The 17,956-nt window shown below is 36.0% G+C and overlaps 3 protein-coding genes across 12 annotated transcripts; 2 read left to right on the top strand and 1 right to left on the bottom strand.

The window, feature by feature from the left end:
* Positions 1–337: 337 nt before the first annotated feature.
* LOC109134404 (uncharacterized mitochondrial protein AtMg00810-like) lies at positions 338–1,387 on the top strand. Its single transcript, XM_019248140.1, has one exon. The coding sequence runs from the start codon at positions 338–340 to the stop codon at positions 1,385–1,387; it is 1,050 nt and encodes a 349-aa protein (XP_019103685.1).
* Positions 1,388–2,259: 872 nt separating this feature from the next.
* On the top strand, positions 2,260–8,198 carry LOC104886801 (hypothetical protein). Of its 2 annotated transcripts, none has more exons than XM_010671320.4 (9): positions 2,260–2,608; positions 3,340–3,384; positions 3,517–3,694; positions 3,898–3,974; positions 4,072–4,318; positions 4,412–4,581; positions 4,887–5,435; positions 6,471–6,683; positions 7,285–8,198. In XM_010671320.4, exons 3-9 carry the CDS (start codon positions 3,640–3,642, stop codon positions 7,570–7,572), a joined length of 1,599 nt encoding a protein of 532 aa, XP_010669622.1. In that variant the 5' UTR covers positions 2,260–2,608; positions 3,340–3,384; positions 3,517–3,639; the 3' UTR covers positions 7,573–8,198. The 2 variants fall into 2 exon arrangements, with proteins under 2 accessions (XP_010669622.1, XP_010669621.1); XM_010671319.4 differs by having other exon boundaries at positions 3,340–3,377.
* Positions 7,402–15,672, bottom strand: LOC104886800 (pentatricopeptide repeat-containing protein At4g39952, mitochondrial). 9 transcript variants are annotated; one of them, XM_048638992.2, is made up of 5 exons: positions 13,054–15,672; positions 12,899–12,960; positions 9,958–10,034; positions 9,820–9,885; positions 7,402–9,217 (listed from the first exon to the last, which is right to left on the bottom strand). In XM_048638992.2, exon 1 carries the CDS (start codon positions 15,555–15,557, stop codon positions 13,215–13,217), a length of 2,343 nt encoding a protein of 780 aa, XP_048494949.1. In that variant the 5' UTR covers positions 15,558–15,672; the 3' UTR covers positions 7,402–9,217; positions 9,820–9,885; positions 9,958–10,034; positions 12,899–12,960; positions 13,054–13,214. The 9 variants fall into 9 exon arrangements, with proteins under 9 accessions (XP_048494949.1, XP_019103398.1, XP_048494947.1 ...); XM_048638990.2 differs by lacking the exon at positions 7,402–9,217 and adding an exon at positions 9,425–9,712; XM_019247853.3 differs by having other exon boundaries at positions 9,820–10,034.
* Between the last annotated feature and the right edge of the window lie 2,284 nt (positions 15,673–17,956).

Genomic DNA, 17,956 nt, shown 5'->3' on the forward strand with positions numbered 1-17,956 from the left:
TGGGTGTACAAGACAAAAATGAATCCAGATGGCACTATTAAGAGATACAAGGCACGTTTGGTTGCCATAGGGTATCAACAGGTGGAAGGTCAAGATTTTACACAAACATTTGCCCCAGTTGCTAAGCTTGCTACTGTAAGGGTTTTGATAGTTGTTGTTGTTGCAAATTATTGGCCTATGTGTCAATTGGATGTGATATTTGGATGAGGAAGTATATATGTTACCTCCTGCTGGTTATGATAAAGCAATACCTGGTTAAGTATGCAAGCTCAAGAAGTCTATATATGGCCTTAAACAAGCCTCGAGACAATGGAACAAGGAACTATCAAGATTTCTCATGGGTCTGGGTTTTGCTCAATCTAAACAAGATTATTCCTTGTTTACTAGAAGCTTAGATGGTGAATTCTTAGCCATTTTGGTCTATGTGGATGATATGGTGGTTACATGTACTCATATGCCTCAAATTAATGTTGTCAAACATGCTCTTGATAAGGAGTTTACTATAAAAGATCTTGGTGCTCTTAATTACTTCTTAGGCATTCAGATATCTAGAACATCTTCTATTGTGTTTTTATCACAGAAAAAATACATGAATGATATCATTGTTGATTGTGGAATGGAGTCTAATGATCCTTCTCCTGCACCTCTTCCTGTTGGATTAAAACTCTCTACTGAAATTGGTGATGTTCTTGATGAACCAGAGATTTACAGAAGGTTAATTGGGAGACTATTAAATTTAGGTCTTACTAGACTTGATTCGTCATACTCCATTTGGCATCTTAACCAATTTCTTCATCAACCTAGAGTGCCTCACCTCAAGGCTGCTCTTCATGTTGTGAAATACCTACAAGGCACCAAGGATTTTGGTTTGTTTTATCCAGCTAACAACAAATTACTAGTCACTGCATATAGTGATTCAGATTGGAGTGCTTGTCAATTTTCTAGTAGATCTTTAAGTGCATATGTTGTGTGTCTTGGAGACAGCTTAGTTTCTTGGAAAACAAAGAAACAATCCACTGTTAGTAAATCTTCAGCTGAGGCTGAATACAGAAGTATGTCAGCCACTGCTAGTGAATTAGTCTGGCTCAATGGGTTGTTAAAAGATCTGCAGGTGGCAGTTTCTCTTCCTATCACTATGTATTATGACAATACATCTGCTGAGCATCTTGCACTTAATCCCAAGTTTCATGAAAAGACTAAACATCTCAAGAGAGATATGCATTATGTTCGAGAGCAGGTTGAAGCTGGCTTCTTAGCTACATCTCACATTCAGTGCTCAGCTCAACTAGCAGATTTGCTCACCAAAGCCTTAGCTTCTCAACAGCATCATCTTCTTTGCTCCAAGCTTGGCCTTGTCTCTCAAGCCCATCTTGAAGGGGGGATATAAGATTTATAGATAATTTATATTATCCTAGTCAGCATATTCAGTTACAATTCTGTTAACTACCTACAACAAACTATTGTTTAAATAGCTTCTTTCCTCCTCTGTAAAGATTGATTCATTTTGATGATTGATACAATACTTCTTCTCCTTCTTCTCTCTATATTTTCTTCCTGTATTCTTTACTCAAGCTGATATTTCAGCTTTTTCAAATCACATATAGCTTGATTTGAATATCACAAATACACTTATATTAGATGATAACCATAACAATTTGGTACGAATAGTTACACAATTGATTATGTTTATCAAATTTTCTACCTTGGGGGACGGCGCATATGGACAAGAATTCAACTTGATCTTAGAACGCAAAATACACTATTTGCGCGCATATAAATCAATGGTTACTTTGGAATATACAATACGCTAATTAATTTTCAACCATTCCTTCTTTATGTAAGATATCTATCTCATTGAGAGCCAAGTCTTTTGTGAAAACTAATGATCTCACAAATATGACTAACAGTTACATATAATTACATTATAATAATAACTTGCAAGAAATAATTAGGTTTATTCTCACACATACAAAACCGAAATTATATTATCAAAAATTGTACATCTTTAGGTCAATATTAATTAAATTTTGCCCCTTTGGGAGACCGCATGCGTGCCAATAACTAGTAGTAGAAAAGTTAAAATGTTGCAATAAGAAAAAAAATCGAGTAATTAACTTCTAACTTTTAACTAATTTCTTTTTTTAATTTATTTATAGTATCTTTCTTTCTTACGTTAGATGTTAATGATACTTTATTGAATCTTTCCATTATTACCCTTTGTTCTTACTTTCTTCCTCTACGCCTCTACGGCTCTCCCTCTGGCCTCTACCCATTTCATTACAAGAAGAGAGAGAAAATAAAATTAAAAAAAAAAAAAAAAAAAAGAAAAGATCCGTCAGAAAAAATAAAGAAAGAAACACATAGAAAAGAAGAAGTTTGTAACCCTAACCCTCGATTTCAATCTCTAATTCTCTCTCCAGATTCATCCATTTTAATTTTCAATAAGAAACTTGACGATTTTTCCCACAAATTTTCGGATTTTCAGCATCAAATTACACATTCTTTGATTTTCAAGAGCAGATGAGAAGAGTGAGAGAAAAACATTTCGGCCGAATTTGACTTCTTTCGACGAGACCGAAAATTTTCGGATCTTCGAAGATATTTCAAGGTTTGTTTTGGTGTGATTTCTTGAGATTTAAGATTTTGAAAAAATAGATTTGTATCTTATTATATATTTGAGCAAGAACTTTGTTTAATTTTGTTTTTGACGTTTTTCATTTGTTTTTGTAAACAATTAGATTTTTGGGGTTTCATTGAAGTTACTGAAACCCTCGATGTGCCAATGATTGTAGTATGGTGTTCGACATTGTAATTTACAAAGTTGTAGCTGTAGATCGTGTCGAAGAGTTTTTTCTGGATTTCTGGTTGATGTGTTTATTATGTGAAATTTGTTGAGAGTTGTTTATCTAATATGATTTTTTTGTTGATTGGATATAATTACATTGAAATTGAATAGGGTTTTGTGGGTTGACGTTAGGAATGAGCTTATTGTCGACAATGTAATGAAGTTGTTGAAGATTTGGGGGGAAAAGAATTGGAAATGAATAGGGTTTTGGTGGCAAGGTTTAGAGTTAGACTGTTGATTGTTCGTAGAGCGGATTCGATGATTCGGTGAACTTGAGGAACTTGTAGATTTGTTTTATATGTAGAAACATGCATTTGAGTAGAAAGTTGACTATAAACCCTTCCCCTTCTAGAGGTTGTAATTTGATATTGTGCCGTGTTCCTTTCTTTTTTATGGTATTGTATAGTAAATCACTGTCATACTGCATGAAGTAAATTATGCTGTGTTTCATTGTTTTTGATGAAATATTTAAGTAAGGCTCCATTGTTATGCAGGAGATAAGCTTTTTGAGGCAGATAAGGCGATGAATCAGGTAGCAGGTCTTATAATCTCTTTTTTTTGTCTTTTGATTTTGATTTTCTGTTTTTACATCTTAATATATGTGTGCATATGTATATTTTACAATTAGGTCGCTACATTATATTAAAACTTTATTTATAATATATTATCAGCCACTTTCACCCAAAGATGAAAGGATTGTTCCTACCAATCCTTCCCCGGATGCAGCCATCACTGGGCCTTCAAGGAATGTCATTGATGCCCCAAGGTCTTCAGACGTAGCTGCGGATAATAATATGATGTACCCATCCAACAATTATGGTTCTCTTGAACAGACTTACTTTTATGGAGGTCAGTCTGTCATTTGTTCTTTAGTGTTAGCTTTTTTTTTTTCTTTTAAATAGAAGTAGCCTGTTTTACTACTTTAAAGCTCAGGTAACATTTCATTTAGTTGATATTATTATGTCTTGACAATGAAGATTGAAAAGAATTTGTGAAGATCTTATCTAAGGTGGATTTTTTAAGCCCTGCATTCTATTTTTATGTTATTTCAGGATATGATGGTGGTGCAAGCAGTTGGAATGCATATCCTCAGTATGCTAGTGCTGAAGGCCTGCATGTTGTACCTCCGGTGAGGCATTATTATTGATCCGCATTTCCTCCTTGCACTTACTAGTAAAAAAGAGAGTCGTTAGATTTTTTGCTATTCTTATTTTTATCTTCTTCAGGTCATTTATGGTGATAATCCATCTCTTGGACTGCATTCTCCTTATGGCTTCAATTCCCAAATGGCATATGGACAGTATTCACCTGCCAGCTCACCTGTGCCTCAGATAATGGTTGATAACCAGCTCTTTTCACCTCAGCAAATTCCAGTTTCTCCACAATACTATCCCCAGCAAGTTGGTAGCTCAATGCCCCCACATATGTCAGGAACAATTCCAGTTTCTCATGCCGAGATGGTGACTCATAAAGGTATTATGATGAAGATCTCATTGCTGGAGGCCCTGGTGTATTACAAAGCAAGGAACTCCCTGTGTTAATAACTGTTTGCGCTGTTTATTGCAGGACACATGCCGATGAATGTGCATAACCATGCATATTACAATCTGCATGGGATGTTGGGTTCCGGTGAACATTTGTCGAGTCCGTCAAACTCCACAGATGTGGGGTGGAGAACTTTGACTTCAACTCAGCCGGTTGCTACTCTAAGTTCATTTGACCCCACAGTTGGACAGGTTGGGGGCTCCTTTTTTTATTTAACATTGTGTTTTTGTAACTACAATTATATCTGTAAGATAGCAAGAAACTGGAGTAAGTGCTTTGTCGTGGTATCAGAACTTAGATTACCATAATATGTTACTTCTGGCTATGGAAAAATAGTTGTTCATTGACTCTAGGATTGTCATGTTATACAAGACTTGTGATGTTTCTACTTTAATGATGCTTGAATATGGTATTGTCTTTTTTTTATATCCAGATATCCTTAGTTTGCTTTCTATATGTCATTTTTTTGCTCTCATAGTTTACCTTTCAATTGCAGATAGCTCAACAGAGACCGTATGCTGGATATGGATTGGTATCAGATTATGCCAGTGGGCCATATCACTATGATGGCTCATATCAGAGTTCTAACTATACTGGCATGCCCACCTCTCAACCAGGAGTTAATTACCGCAATCGCGTTAACTTGGAGAAGGCACGAAGTCAAAGAGAGCAGGATTCGATGTTTGCTATCTCAGGCGACCGCAATAGAGGACCAAGGGCGTCAAAAGGAAAAGGAAAGGGAACCATTGGAAATGGTTCATTGTCTGGTGCTGAAAACCCTCCAGAAAGTAACTCGTTGGCTAGTACCGCTAAAATTGGTACTTCTGCTGCTGGAGTGAATCTTGCTTCTTACAATAGTGCAGATTTTTCTACTGAGTATGAGAATGCGAAGTTCTTCATCATTAAGTCTTTTAGTGAAGACAATATTCACAGAAGCGTTAAATATGGTGTTTGGGCAAGCACACCTCACGGAAATAGAAAGTTAGATGCTGCTTATCAGGAAGCAAAGGAGAAAGGCAACTGTCCTGTTTTTCTCTTGTTTTCGGTAGGTGACTTGAGGCTATATATGCATATTAAGCTGTGTTTCTTCTGAAAAGTAGTGCTTTTTGATGAGGGTGAAAGTACTTACGGCCTATTTGGTAGTCGTTAATAAATTGCAATAATGGGAATGAATTTTAAGTGTAATTTTATTAGGGAAGCACCCTTGAAATCTCCATGGGGAGGCATTTTTTTCTCCATGGACAAGCAATCTCACCCCTAAACTTGTGTTTTTGTCTCCAAGGGGAAGCAATTTTCATTACCACTCATTACCACCTACAAGGTGGTATTGGATGGGAATGAAAATTCAAGAAGGAAAGTGGACACTTTAGGATAAATTAGCATTACCATGGGAATGGACAATGATATTTTTCACAAATTTACACACAAGTTCATTCCCATTACCACCATTTATGACCAACTACCAAACAGGTCGTTATAGTTAAACATGCTTCCCATTTCTAGAATTCGTCAATATACAGCCATTTCCCCTCAGCCAGAATTGTTCTTGATTACCATTGATTGATTTTATGCGGATACTTGCTTGTTCTGGTAGTGTATACTTGTATATCTTTTATGCATGAGAAATTTAGGCTACCTATTCCCATGGAATTATGTAATGCTCATGCTATTTCTGACACAATTGTAATTGGGCAGTGATTTATGATTCGTTTATAAGTTATTGGAATATAATTTTTTAGTGCTATATTGGTGCTACAGCATCAATGCCATTGGCAAGTTGCTAGTGGAATGTTTTACAACGTGCTTTCTATCAGCATGTAATGTTGCGTTGGATGAAAGTAACTCGTTTGGGGATCGAATCAGTTAGAATATTGGATTAATTGTGTTCTTTCTGCTTGTTATCTTGATACTTCGTTTTGTATGATATAATGAGTGGTTACGTATCTAGTCTCTCAGTTGGTGGTTAAACTATTGTGTTGCATCTGTGCATTACTGGTTCTTGTGAGCTTTCCATTTCAGTTCTTTTGTTTGGTTATTCTTTGGTGCTGTACCTGAAGTTTTTTCTGTAACAATTGTATAGGTTAATGCTAGTGGCCAGTTTTGTGGAGTAGCAGAAATGACTGGACCAGTGGATTTTGAGAAGAATGCAGATTACTGGCAGCAAGATAGATGGACTGGACAATTTGCAGTCCGTTGGCACCTAATTAAGGACATACCTAATAGTAAATTTCGACACCTGTTGCTAGAAAATAACGATAACAAGCCTGTTACTCATAGCCGAGACTCTCAGGAGGTATTAATTTCTATTAACTCATAAAACTCGTAAACATTTTTGCTACCATCTTGTAAGAAGATTTTTTCAGAAATTTTCTTTGGGGGAATGGGACATGGCTTTCTATATGTGGGTACATAATTGTAGGTGTCACTATTTCTGCCTTTTTCTTTTTCCTACCTAACTCAGATGAGTAACCTTGGGGCATACTTATCCCAGCACCATGTTATATGAAAAAGTCTATTTGACATTCAGTTAGTAGGTAAGTGATAAAGAGTGTTGTGGGCCCCACACAGACAGAAGTTATAAATATTCACTAGACTCATGGAACAAAATTTTGACCAGCCAAAATTTAACCATATTGCCATGCTCATGTGCATCATCCTCTGTTTTAAAATAAATGAAATACTTGCTGTTTGAGTTATTCCATTTATTTTGGAACGGAGGGATCTAATGCTGTTATCCCTGAAATATTTCTGTTCTTTTTGAATAATTGCGGATTTAGAAGGTTGTTTACATGATGACCTCCCTAGACCCTGCAGCCTCCTGTTTACAGCAGGATCTGTAGGGGGTTGTTGCATCTAATGATTGAGTCTTTCCCATTTGCTTTGGTATACTGTAGGTGAAACTGGATCAGGGCATTGAGATGCTGAAAATTTTGAAGGACTACGATGCACAAACATCTATTCTTGACGACTTTGAATTTTATGATGAAAGGGAGAAGGTTTTGCTGGAAAGGAAGAATCGGCAGCAAGCCAAACCAAAGCCCAGTGTTTCTGAACCTCGTACTGGTGAGATATTGAATAATATATCTGACAGATTAGATCAAACTCTCCATTTAGACGAGAGTTGTAAAGATGTAGTGGCAACTGAGAAGAGCAGCAATGCGCCCCAGAGCAGTAAGGTGTAGTTAGATGCACATCAGCACATGTCATATTTCTTTGCATACTGATCTTAGGCCCATTCTCATGTTTTATCCCAAAGTTCCAACTTCTCAGAAAGTTAAGATCAATACTTCATTATATCTAGGAGACGGGGATTTCTCTTGCTGAATTCCTTTCATTGCATCCTTCTTCGCTTTGTTCTTCCCATCTTTTTGACTTCTTGCTCCCTTAATATCGAGTGTACATGAGCGAAGCATGTTCAGGTCTCAGCTGGTGGTAATGGCAGGAGAGTGTTGTATGACATGCTTGGCTCTTTTTCAAGGTGTAATTTTAGCCCTATACTCTTTATAAAAAAAAACAGATTTGTTTTTCCTTTTTCCTCCTCTCTTTTCATATCCTCCCTTCTTTTTTTAAATTTTGTTTTCATATTTGTTACTGTTTCTGCTAAGTGGATTCTACAGCTTAGATTACCATTTTTCTTGGGTACAGAGTACTTGGAAGGATTTATGTAATTCCCCAGTTTTTTGGGAAGCAAATTAATAAAATATTTCTGCAAAAGAATTGAATGGTTGTTGTATTGATCCTTTTGTATTTGTAATAGTTCTTTTTGGTTGTAGACTTGTAGTAAAGTCAAGCATATTGTTGATTGTCAGTCTGCTTCTCTTTATTTTGCTTTTCCTCTCTCTTTTGTTGCTAATCCTTTCGTCTTCTCATTAGTCAGTCTGCTTCACTTTATTTTGCTTTTCCTCTCATGTTGCTAATTCTTAGTCCCCGTTTCTTTTTACTTATTTTTTAAAATTGTAATATACGAGTTTTTACGCTTGTCAATGTATAATTTTAACTATTTATATATTTAATTATCTTTTATAAAAGGTGACATTGAATTTAAAGTATATATAAAAATAAACTTAACAAGATGCACATGACACAATTTTTCCTATGTAAAAATTGTGACGGTGAAACATAGTGTATGAATGGTGTAAGATCTATATATTATGAATGGATCTCAAAAATGATTTTTCCATCCAATTATACTTGGTCATTAGGTTCTCCACTTACATGATAAGAGTAGCATCATGCTACATGTAGAGATAAAATTCTCTTATCTAGCACTTGCTATCACTGAGGCTTCACCGCTTCTTTCATATTATAATTGAACTTTCACTTGGCTCACTGTCTTTTTTTTTTTCTTTTTTTTTTTTTTGACAATGGTGGAGAGACAAAAGTAAAGGACTAAAGGATATTAAAATAATCAGTAGTGAATTGCGAACAAGTTCGGGCACAGAGTTGAGCCACATCATGGGCAGTCTGAACTTGTTGGCGATTCACCTTTAAAACAAAACACCAGGGGAAAGCTATTCACTTGGCTCACTGTCATTGATGATGATTTTGCACTGAGGACCGTAACGCTAAACTCCTTGATGGAGCTGGCAGAAGAGCAATCAAGAACGCTCAAGGAGGACAAAAAGGCTCCACTTTCCTGACTATCTTCCATGGTTTAACCAGTGACTTAATCCACTCCAGATGTTGCATCTAAAGTTGAGTCCTTGCCAATCGCCGAAGACCAATTAGATGGACTCTAATAAGAATGTGCCCTATTCCCTTTAAACAAAAAAAGAATGTGCCCTCCTCTAATCCTTCCTCTCGCCAACTTCACCTGTCAACTTCTAACTGCACCCAAAATGGAAAATAAGATTTGCAGATTCTGAATCAGCTATCTATGGACCAGCAATGAGAGCACATAAACAGCCACAAAGGACAATGAAGTAGACAAGATTTAAGGTTCCAACCCATATCTTGTATCATCTCCACGAGACTGTAAGTAAGCTATTCGGCAACCACATAAATAATGGAGGATATGCTTATAAAAGAAAGCAATTAGAAATAATGTTCTTGTCATTTAAGCATTATTTAGAAATAACAAATTAAAGAATTTATAAATAACGTTTTTGTCAAGTAATGACGGATTATAGCATTTAAAAATAATGTCTTTGCCAAGAAAATAACATATTAAAGCATTTAGAATTATTATTTTTTGGTTCACAAATAACTGATTAATTTGCCTGGGAGAGCAATTCATATCAAAGAGTAGTCATGAGTTTTCCCTCAAAACTTGGACTATCTTCCCAACCTGCAAGTCTGATGTTGACCGAACCATTTATGAAGCTACGCAACGGAATACAATAAAAAGAACATGAGTAATCTTCAACCTTCACAATTCCAGTCTCTCAACTATCTTGATGATAGACATATAGAACACAGTAAGAAAGCACCTGAGTAGTCTTTCAACTGTCAGATTTCCTGAACCCTGACCGCCTTGATGAAGGTAGACACAGAACCTGAGTAATCTTCAACTTTCAGAATTCCTCGATGATAGACATATAGAACATAATAATGAAAAAAAAAAGCACCAGAGTAGTCTTTCAACTTTCAGAATTCCAGCTCTTAATATTTTCCATCAGTAAAGCCTGTATGTTCATGACAGTCCCTGCATATCACCTAAACTTTAGACATTTTTGCTTCAAAGTAGTAGACACAAGATAATTAATGATATATATAATTCTATACGCACCGATAAGAGAATAAATTTGAACAATGCATTAATAATCCGAGAAAGGGCTATTATGATAATGATATGTTGAGGTTGACCAGTACATTTTGACAGTATGTTTGGATAGGGGGATTTGGAGGGAAAGGGAGAGAAACATCTTCTCTTTTTTGGATTAAACATGGGGAAAGGGAGGGTAAGGGGACTGGAAGGATTAAATTCTCCTCCTCTCTTACTAAACCAAATACTTCCATTGTTGGAAAATTTTGGAAGGAAAAAGCAAGCTCACTCTTCCCTCCTTTCTCCTACCTTCCCCTTCCTTTCCCTGCACCATTGCTATCCAGACAACGTATTCATGCTGAAATGAACCAGAAACGACAGGTTCTCAAACAAAATTCTATGAGAGGGCTGAGCGTCAGTCAATTAGTTCAATCAAGGCTCCGCTGGTTGAAACTTTTCTGAAATTTTTTATTGGTTTACATAAAAAAGACTAATTAAAAAAATTCAGGATTTCGGTTGTTTCCCATTAATAAAAGAGTGAGACTAAGAGGCAAGAACTGCTCTCTTCCCTGTGTAGGAAATGCGTTTCCCGTTTTCTCAAGCTTTCTATTTGGTCGGACAGAAAACATTATCAATTGAAAATGGCTTTCCATGACAAACATTCGATAAGTTAAACCCCAAAAAGAAATATGACATGTACAGGGACAAGTTGGGTATTCATTTGATCAAATAGGTGGGATTTTTGGGAAGAAGAAAGGGTACGATTGGATTTTAAATTCTAATCAGTATCCGTGGTTCAACCTTCTCAGTGTGTAGGTAAGTAGATTATTATTGTTGTAGTTAACTCTTTCAGCATCTTGAGCAACTTAAGGTGTCAAGCGTTCTAAAGATGCAGAACATAAAATTACCCTACAAGTTTAAGCATTGGCTGATTCCATTACATTTATGGTATTCCCGAAGCACCACACCCAGATATAGGTGACAGACATATTGAAAATCCAATTGACTCTTACTGAAAGTACTTATACTGTGAGCATAAAATCTGTCTGGACATTTGTTTCCGGATTATAAAAGTTCTCTAATGATTTTCCTTTGTGGTTTAAATGAAAAAACTGAGAACTTCATCAAAAATTACCATCATTTGATTAACACTCGAGTTCAGTGAATGTTTGAACAATGAAGAGCACAGGGGTCATTAAACTTCAATTAAAGAGAGATCAATCTTATAAATAGCACTTGACACGGGAGAACAGAAACAAGATATATGTGGACGACCACCAAAGATGAATCTTGACTGATATAGCGGACCTCATCCTATTGGGATCAAGACTTTGGCATTGTTATTGCTGTTCTAACAATGTGCTACAGTTTATACTTTGGTAATGCTTATTAACAAGTCCTTACTCTCCATGGGTCATCTATACTAGAATACTGCCCGCCCCACCTAGAACATTGCCTACACAACTAATCTCACTGATAAGATATCATTCCTAATATTATTTACTCTCCATGTTTACATCCTTGCACCTTGCTAACAGGGTCAGCAAGAAAATTTGCCTTTTCTGGTGGTATTCTCTGCTACAAAAGAGAGTCACTATTTAGTTCAAACGAAAAGTTCATTGGTAAAGTTAAGTCAACCACTATTAACTTTGATATTCTCTCTTGGTTCTTTTTACATTTTAAAGTTCCAGGTTCTGAAATTTACCTACTCGGTTTCAGCCAAAAGAGAGATCAGGAATAATTGCATCAACTTTTTTTCTCATATAGCTCATATTAGCAGATTCATAATCTCCTTTTCCAAAAAAAAAACCTTATTGTCAATCTCCTAGAAATCTACAAGCCACTTAATTTTTTCAGCATTAGATGCTTCCACCATAGATTCCATTATGACATTGGACATCTGGTTGATAAAAAATCCTTATCCTCCATCTGAAGGAACAAGAAAAAGCCCACTAAGACAAGCTACTTTAGTGAAGGGAATTGATGGAAAGAAACCAGTAGAGCACCAATAATCCACACAGCAAAGTCAAAACAAAATAAAATCTTAACCTATAAAATCAAACAATGCCAAACTAAATAGCCGCAATCCACAAACAAACAAGAAAGAGGCTCGTAAAACAGATCACCAGGAGAACACAAAAACCCACTGCCCACACAGAATTGACAACAACACACCTACTCACAAAATAATGCAGGAGATAGGTCAAAGGAACAGAATACAACAAAAGATCCTTGAATAAAATGTGTACATACCCAAGAAATTGAACTTCCCAAGGTTGCCTGTGTTCCTATAGCACCTACTTCAAGTTGGCAGTGCCAACAAAGAAGGCCTAGTAGACCAGCAATGACTCGCAAGTGACCAGAGGTGAAAGGTAAAGCTTCTCTAGTCACTATGAGCCTTTGAATTGAAGCTTGTATCTTTGTTGGCTTCCACAACTTTTTCAAATATACAAGTATAGATAACTTAAAACCTAGACCTAATGAGCAAGTTAACAGCCTACATTAAAGTTTTAGGTTACCGTCTAAATTAATTACCAAGTTCTAATATCTTTGATTATCAAAATCGGCAGTCTGTTCGCCTTTCTATTCTTACTTGTCCCTTTTATACCGCTGCTTCTTGAGCCTCAACTTAGAGCTCATATACTAGGGTCTCCCTTTTCTTTGTTCTCTTCAATTTGGATAACCCTGTGTGCATTGCACACACTATAATACTAGTTATCTTAAAATATCATCAAGCTCTAAAGAGACAAAAATATAAGGTTGAACTAGAAAGAGGACTTTCACGGTACAAGTAAACAAATCACCTTTTGCAACTTGAAGTAATTGCTTCGCTTGTGTGTTCACCAATATTTGAGTGGCAATCAATCTACCAGAGTAAGGAGAAAACAGCATACATTATTCTTAGTGACTGGAAATGAAGGGAGAGCATGTAGAAAAGAAAACAATAATAACATATTACCACAAGTCGGTAGAAGTATCCAGCTTGTCTTTCTCTTACTCAAAGAAAGCTTCAAGGCTGGCAGAAGAAGATCATTCATCATGCAGAACACAACTCCTTGGTTTGTTACCAGATACCCTGTAGGCCTATACCCACATAAGTAACGTGATTGCTCCTAAAATCTACGATGAACTCCAACCAAGTCTTTTGCTCACTCCTTTTTTCTTCATCAGCTTCCTGAACTTCTCTGCCTCTTCCCACTTTCCAGTGGAATCCAATAAATTCGATATGGTTACATAATATCCATCATTCTCTGGATCTGCCTTGAGAGCATGCTTCGCGATCCTTAATCCAATCTCTACTTCATTGTAAATTTTACAAGCACTTAACAAGGCCCCCCAAAGACCACCATCAGGTGTAATCGGCATTGACATAACTATATCTTCCGCTTCCTGCAGATTTCCTGACTTCCCCAGAAGATCTACTATGCAAGCATAATGCTTCAAAGTGGGTGTCAAAGAGTATTCATGCATTTTGTAAAAGAAATATTTTCCCTCTTCAGTAAGGCCTGCATGACTACAAGCCAATAAAATAGCTAGAAAGGTCAGTTCATTTGGCCTGACACTAGATTTTTCCATCTGTTTGAAAACATCAAGTGCAGAAATTGCATCTCCATGAATGCCATAACAAGAGATCATCACATTCCAAGCGATTACATCTCTTTCATTCATGGAATCAAAAATATCCCTTGCCTTTTCAAGCTGCCCACATTTCCCATACATGTCAACTAATGCTGTTGCAAGTGATATATCTAACTCAAACCCCAATTCTCTGATGTAGTTGTGAATCTTGATTCCCTTCTCTAACAATGCTATACGAGAGCAAGCCGACAGAACAGTGACTAATGTTGCTGAGTTCGGATGTGATCCTTCGAATATCATTTGGTCAAATAGTGCTATAGCCTGGGATAACTGTCCCTTGTAAGCATAAGCGCAAATCAATGTATTCCATGTTACTATATCTCTTCGTATCCTTCCGAAGATGCTCTTTGCAATGTCTAGCTTGCCACATTTTCCATAGAAATCTATTAGCGAATTGGAAACTGAAACTTGATCATCAAGTCGAGACTTAATGACATAACAATGTATTGATTTTCCAAGATGAATTGTTCCCAACTGTAAACATGAAGAAATAACAGAGATGAGGCTATTGGAATCACAATTAACCCCTTGATCTAACATTTCTCGGAAAAGACCTACACACTTTTTCCACAGTCCTCCTTTACCAAATTCAAACACCATCAAGTTCCAAGTCTCTGAATTCCTCTCCATTAGTGTATCAAAAATCCTTTCTGCAATTGCTAACATTCCAAATCTACAGTACATCGAAATCAATGCCCTGTGGACAACTTGGTTTAGTCCATAATTTCTCCTCATTATCAGTCCATGAAAGGCCTTTCCTTGATGAACCCTAATCGAATCCCCAAATGACGAAAGCACACAGCAAACAACAATTTCATCCAAAAATACTCCACTATCTTGCATTTGCGAAAATAAGCTTAAGCATTCGGTAACACACCCGACCCTTGCATAAGCTGCGATGATCGATGTCCAACACAAAAGATCCTTATCTCTAACTTCACCAAACAATTGACAAGATTCACCAAGGGTACCCCATTTTGAATACATGGACAAGAGTGATGATTGAACATCTTGACAAAACCCATATCCAATCTTTATAGCTAACCCGTGCAAACATTTCCCTTCTTTCAAATCCCCTATATTTCCACAGGCTTGAATTCCTCCTTCAAGGGTTCGATAATTCGGCCTTACACCCTCCTCACCAATGTTATGCATCACACAAATACATTCCAAACCCTTACGACTATCACCATTCTGCAAATACCCAATTATAAGCGCGGTCCAAGCAACCACGTCTCTCACAGACATTTCATCGAACACCTTATATGCATCCTTCATACAACCACATTTCGAGTACAAAAACACAAAAGAAGACCCAATAGCAGAGTTCCCACCAAAAACACCTAATTTCACAGCTAACCCATGAATCAAAACTCCATAATCAAATGCCAAAATCTCAGCACAAAGAGAAACAACCATTGGAATAGTGAAATTATTAGGTAAAGTGTTGGAATTTCGCATACCCAGAAAAAACCCAAGTGCTGTTTGATAATTCCCGGTTGAAAAGTGAGATTTGATGATGGAATTCCAGAGAAAAGAGTCTTTCTTGCAATGAATTGAATCAAAGACTTTGGTAGATAATTCGGGTCTAGAAAGAGAAGCGTAGAGTGAGATGAGCTTTGATGCGATGAACACATTGTTGTTATTTCCAGAAATGATAACGATAGCGTGTGATGGGAGGAGAGATTGCGAAGGTAAGAATTGATGAGACAGAAAAGAGTCCAAACAACAGTTTATGTAGTTGGTTGTTTGTGAAGTTGTGGAAGGCTGAAGATATGAGTTGAAGAATCGCCTGAAGAGGGAATTTTGCTTGAATTTGAGCATATGGGAAGTTCTTGATTTTGTTTTGGTGCATCATAATTCATAGGTCCCTAAATTAACAAGTTAATGTGTCATCTTGACTCTTCAGTCACATTTTGAGTCCAAGAAGACATACTATGGCCTATGGGTATGAGTCATAATGTCATAGAATTATAAGTAACAAGAAAACTCCTTGAATAGTCGATAGTTTCATTAATTATCTCGTTGTGGATTTACATATTGAAATAAGAATGTTTCTCGTAATATTGTTAGAGAATATCGGGTTTATTTATTATACTAGAAGCATAACTATACAAAGATCTTGATGAAATGCTTGAATGTGAGGAATTGCGGTAATAAAAGACAACGATACCATATTATTTGGTTTGATTACTAATGTTTCCATATTGAATAAGACTTCTTAGTTAAAGCAGTGGATCTATTAGGATTTCATCCTACGTGGATTGAACGAGTCTACTTCTATGTCAACTCGGTTTCTTTAATCAATCATCATTAAAATCTTGTCTCTATTCAGAGGCTTAAGTTAGCGCTTACGTGGCCTTTAATGCCCATAAATATTTGTTAATTGTTTGCATATTTCGGTCTGTCAACTGTCGTTAAACTGAAGATAGCCTTGTATTTTATAAACTGACTTCTAAAACAAGCATGTTACTAAAAACTATCCTTGACAGTTTTGACAGCTGTTACAGCCAATCAATTAGCTTTCATAAATTTTATTCTCATTTTTCGGAACATGTCATTAATAAGCGTTAATTCCTTATAGCCAACGACTTTGATACACGAGTTAAAAATTTCTGGATATGAGATGGAAAGTCGAATTTGCTTTATATATTTATTTCTAGAGAGATTGTTGTTGTTAACTAAGGTTTGATTAGATAATTGAATATCATCTACATATTTTCATAATTCAACCCTCGAAGTCCAAGATCTAATATTTCCAGTCTTTGGTCAAAATGGTAATATCTCCATTTGTGGAATAATATATTTACAATCTTCGATATCTTTATTCGTGGACATGTGGTTCATATAATTACTGTTTTCCTCTCCTCCCCCCTCCTTCATTACCAATCTCTGATATCCTATGCATGCTTAGGTCTTACGTCATTTCAACATTTCTCCATCAAATCTGTAATTGGTTAGCTCATGATATATATACTTTTTTATGAATACAAAATGGCCTTACTGTTAGATATGAAGTGTTGATAACACCCCCCCTTCCCAAAATAAATTTCTTTACTTGGCAACTCCCTAATAGTACATGAAATACGCTCACTTTAATGAATCTATTTCCACTATTTTCTCTAAGATACTTAAATTACCAATTTTGATATGAACAATAAATTAACAACGTTCTTAACCCTAAAATATCATAACTCTTTCCTCATCTTCACATCTTAAACTAAAACACAAAGACATTTCCAAATTCGTATTCCTATAAAGACATATTTAGAATGATTGTAAGTTTGTAACCCTTATAGTTTTTCAAAATGATATCTTTTCCAATTTCTCGTGGCAATCTTTATTGTATGGAATGGCAATACAAATTCAAAAATAAGATATAATCTAACCCTTTTTTTCTACACGTTGGCCTCAATAACCTCTTAGTCTCATTAACCTAAATCTTAATGGCTCTGTAACTCATTGTATCTTCTTTTATTGGTGCTGACCGGTGACCGTGATGGCCATAACCTCATAGCAAAAAGTTACATAATGGGTATCTCAATTCTAAGACCCCCTAATTGCTGAAGTAGTTGATAAGAGAAATGGATTTATCTATACTAAATAAATGAGAATATTTAAATTTTATTACCAGAGGAGACAACCTCGGGATCCACTTTTATGTCACCTCGGGATCTTTGATCAATTATCATTAAAACCTTGTCTGTGTCCTGAAGTTTAAGTCACCGGTACATGGCCATTAATACCCATAAATATCTATTAACTGTTTGTAGATTTCAGTCTATCAACTGTCGTTTTGTTGAAGACAGCACTGCCTTTTATAAAGTAACTTCCCAAACAAACACGTCATTAAAAATATCCTTGACAGTTTTGGCAGTTGTTACAGCCAATCATCATTCAACTTCCATAAATCTTGTTATCATATATCAAAACATGTCACTGGTAAAAATCCATATGGCCAACGACTTTGATTGACAAGTTAAAATATCTTATGGATATTAGATGAAAAATCGAATGTGATTCATATATTTATTTAAGAAGAAACGGTTGTTGTTAACTAAGGTTTGAAAGGATGCTTGAATAACATCTCATGTTTTCATAATTTAAACCTTAAAGTCAAAGATCTAATATCTCTATTTATGGAACATGACATTTAGAATCTTTGATAACTTATTCTTGGACATGTGGTTCAAATAACTAATGCTTTCCTCCCCTCATCGTCA

This window comes from Beta vulgaris, chromosome 2 (assembly GCF_026745355.1).
Source record: "Beta vulgaris subsp. vulgaris cultivar EL10 chromosome 2, EL10.2, whole genome shotgun sequence".
In the NCBI taxonomy this organism is placed as follows: domain Eukaryota; kingdom Viridiplantae; phylum Streptophyta; class Magnoliopsida; order Caryophyllales; family Amaranthaceae; genus Beta; species Beta vulgaris.

Bases quoted from the DNA above. Each gene is read 5' to 3' on its own strand.
- LOC104886800 (XM_048638992.2), bottom strand. From the start codon at position 15,557: ATGCTCAAATTCAAGCAAAATTCCCTCTTCAGGCGATTCTTCAACTCA.
- LOC109134404 (XM_019248140.1), top strand. From the start codon at position 338: ATGGGTCTGGGTTTTGCTCAATCTAAACAAGATTATTCCTTGTTTACT.
- LOC104886801 (XM_010671319.4), top strand. The intron at 3,695-3,897 runs GTCAGTCTGTCA...ATGTTATTTCAG, and splicing joins ACAGACTTACTTTTATGGAG to GATATGATGGTGGTGCAAGC. The intron at 4,582-4,886 runs GTTGGGGGCTCC...TTTCAATTGCAG, and splicing joins TTGACCCCACAGTTGGACAG to ATAGCTCAACAGAGACCGTA.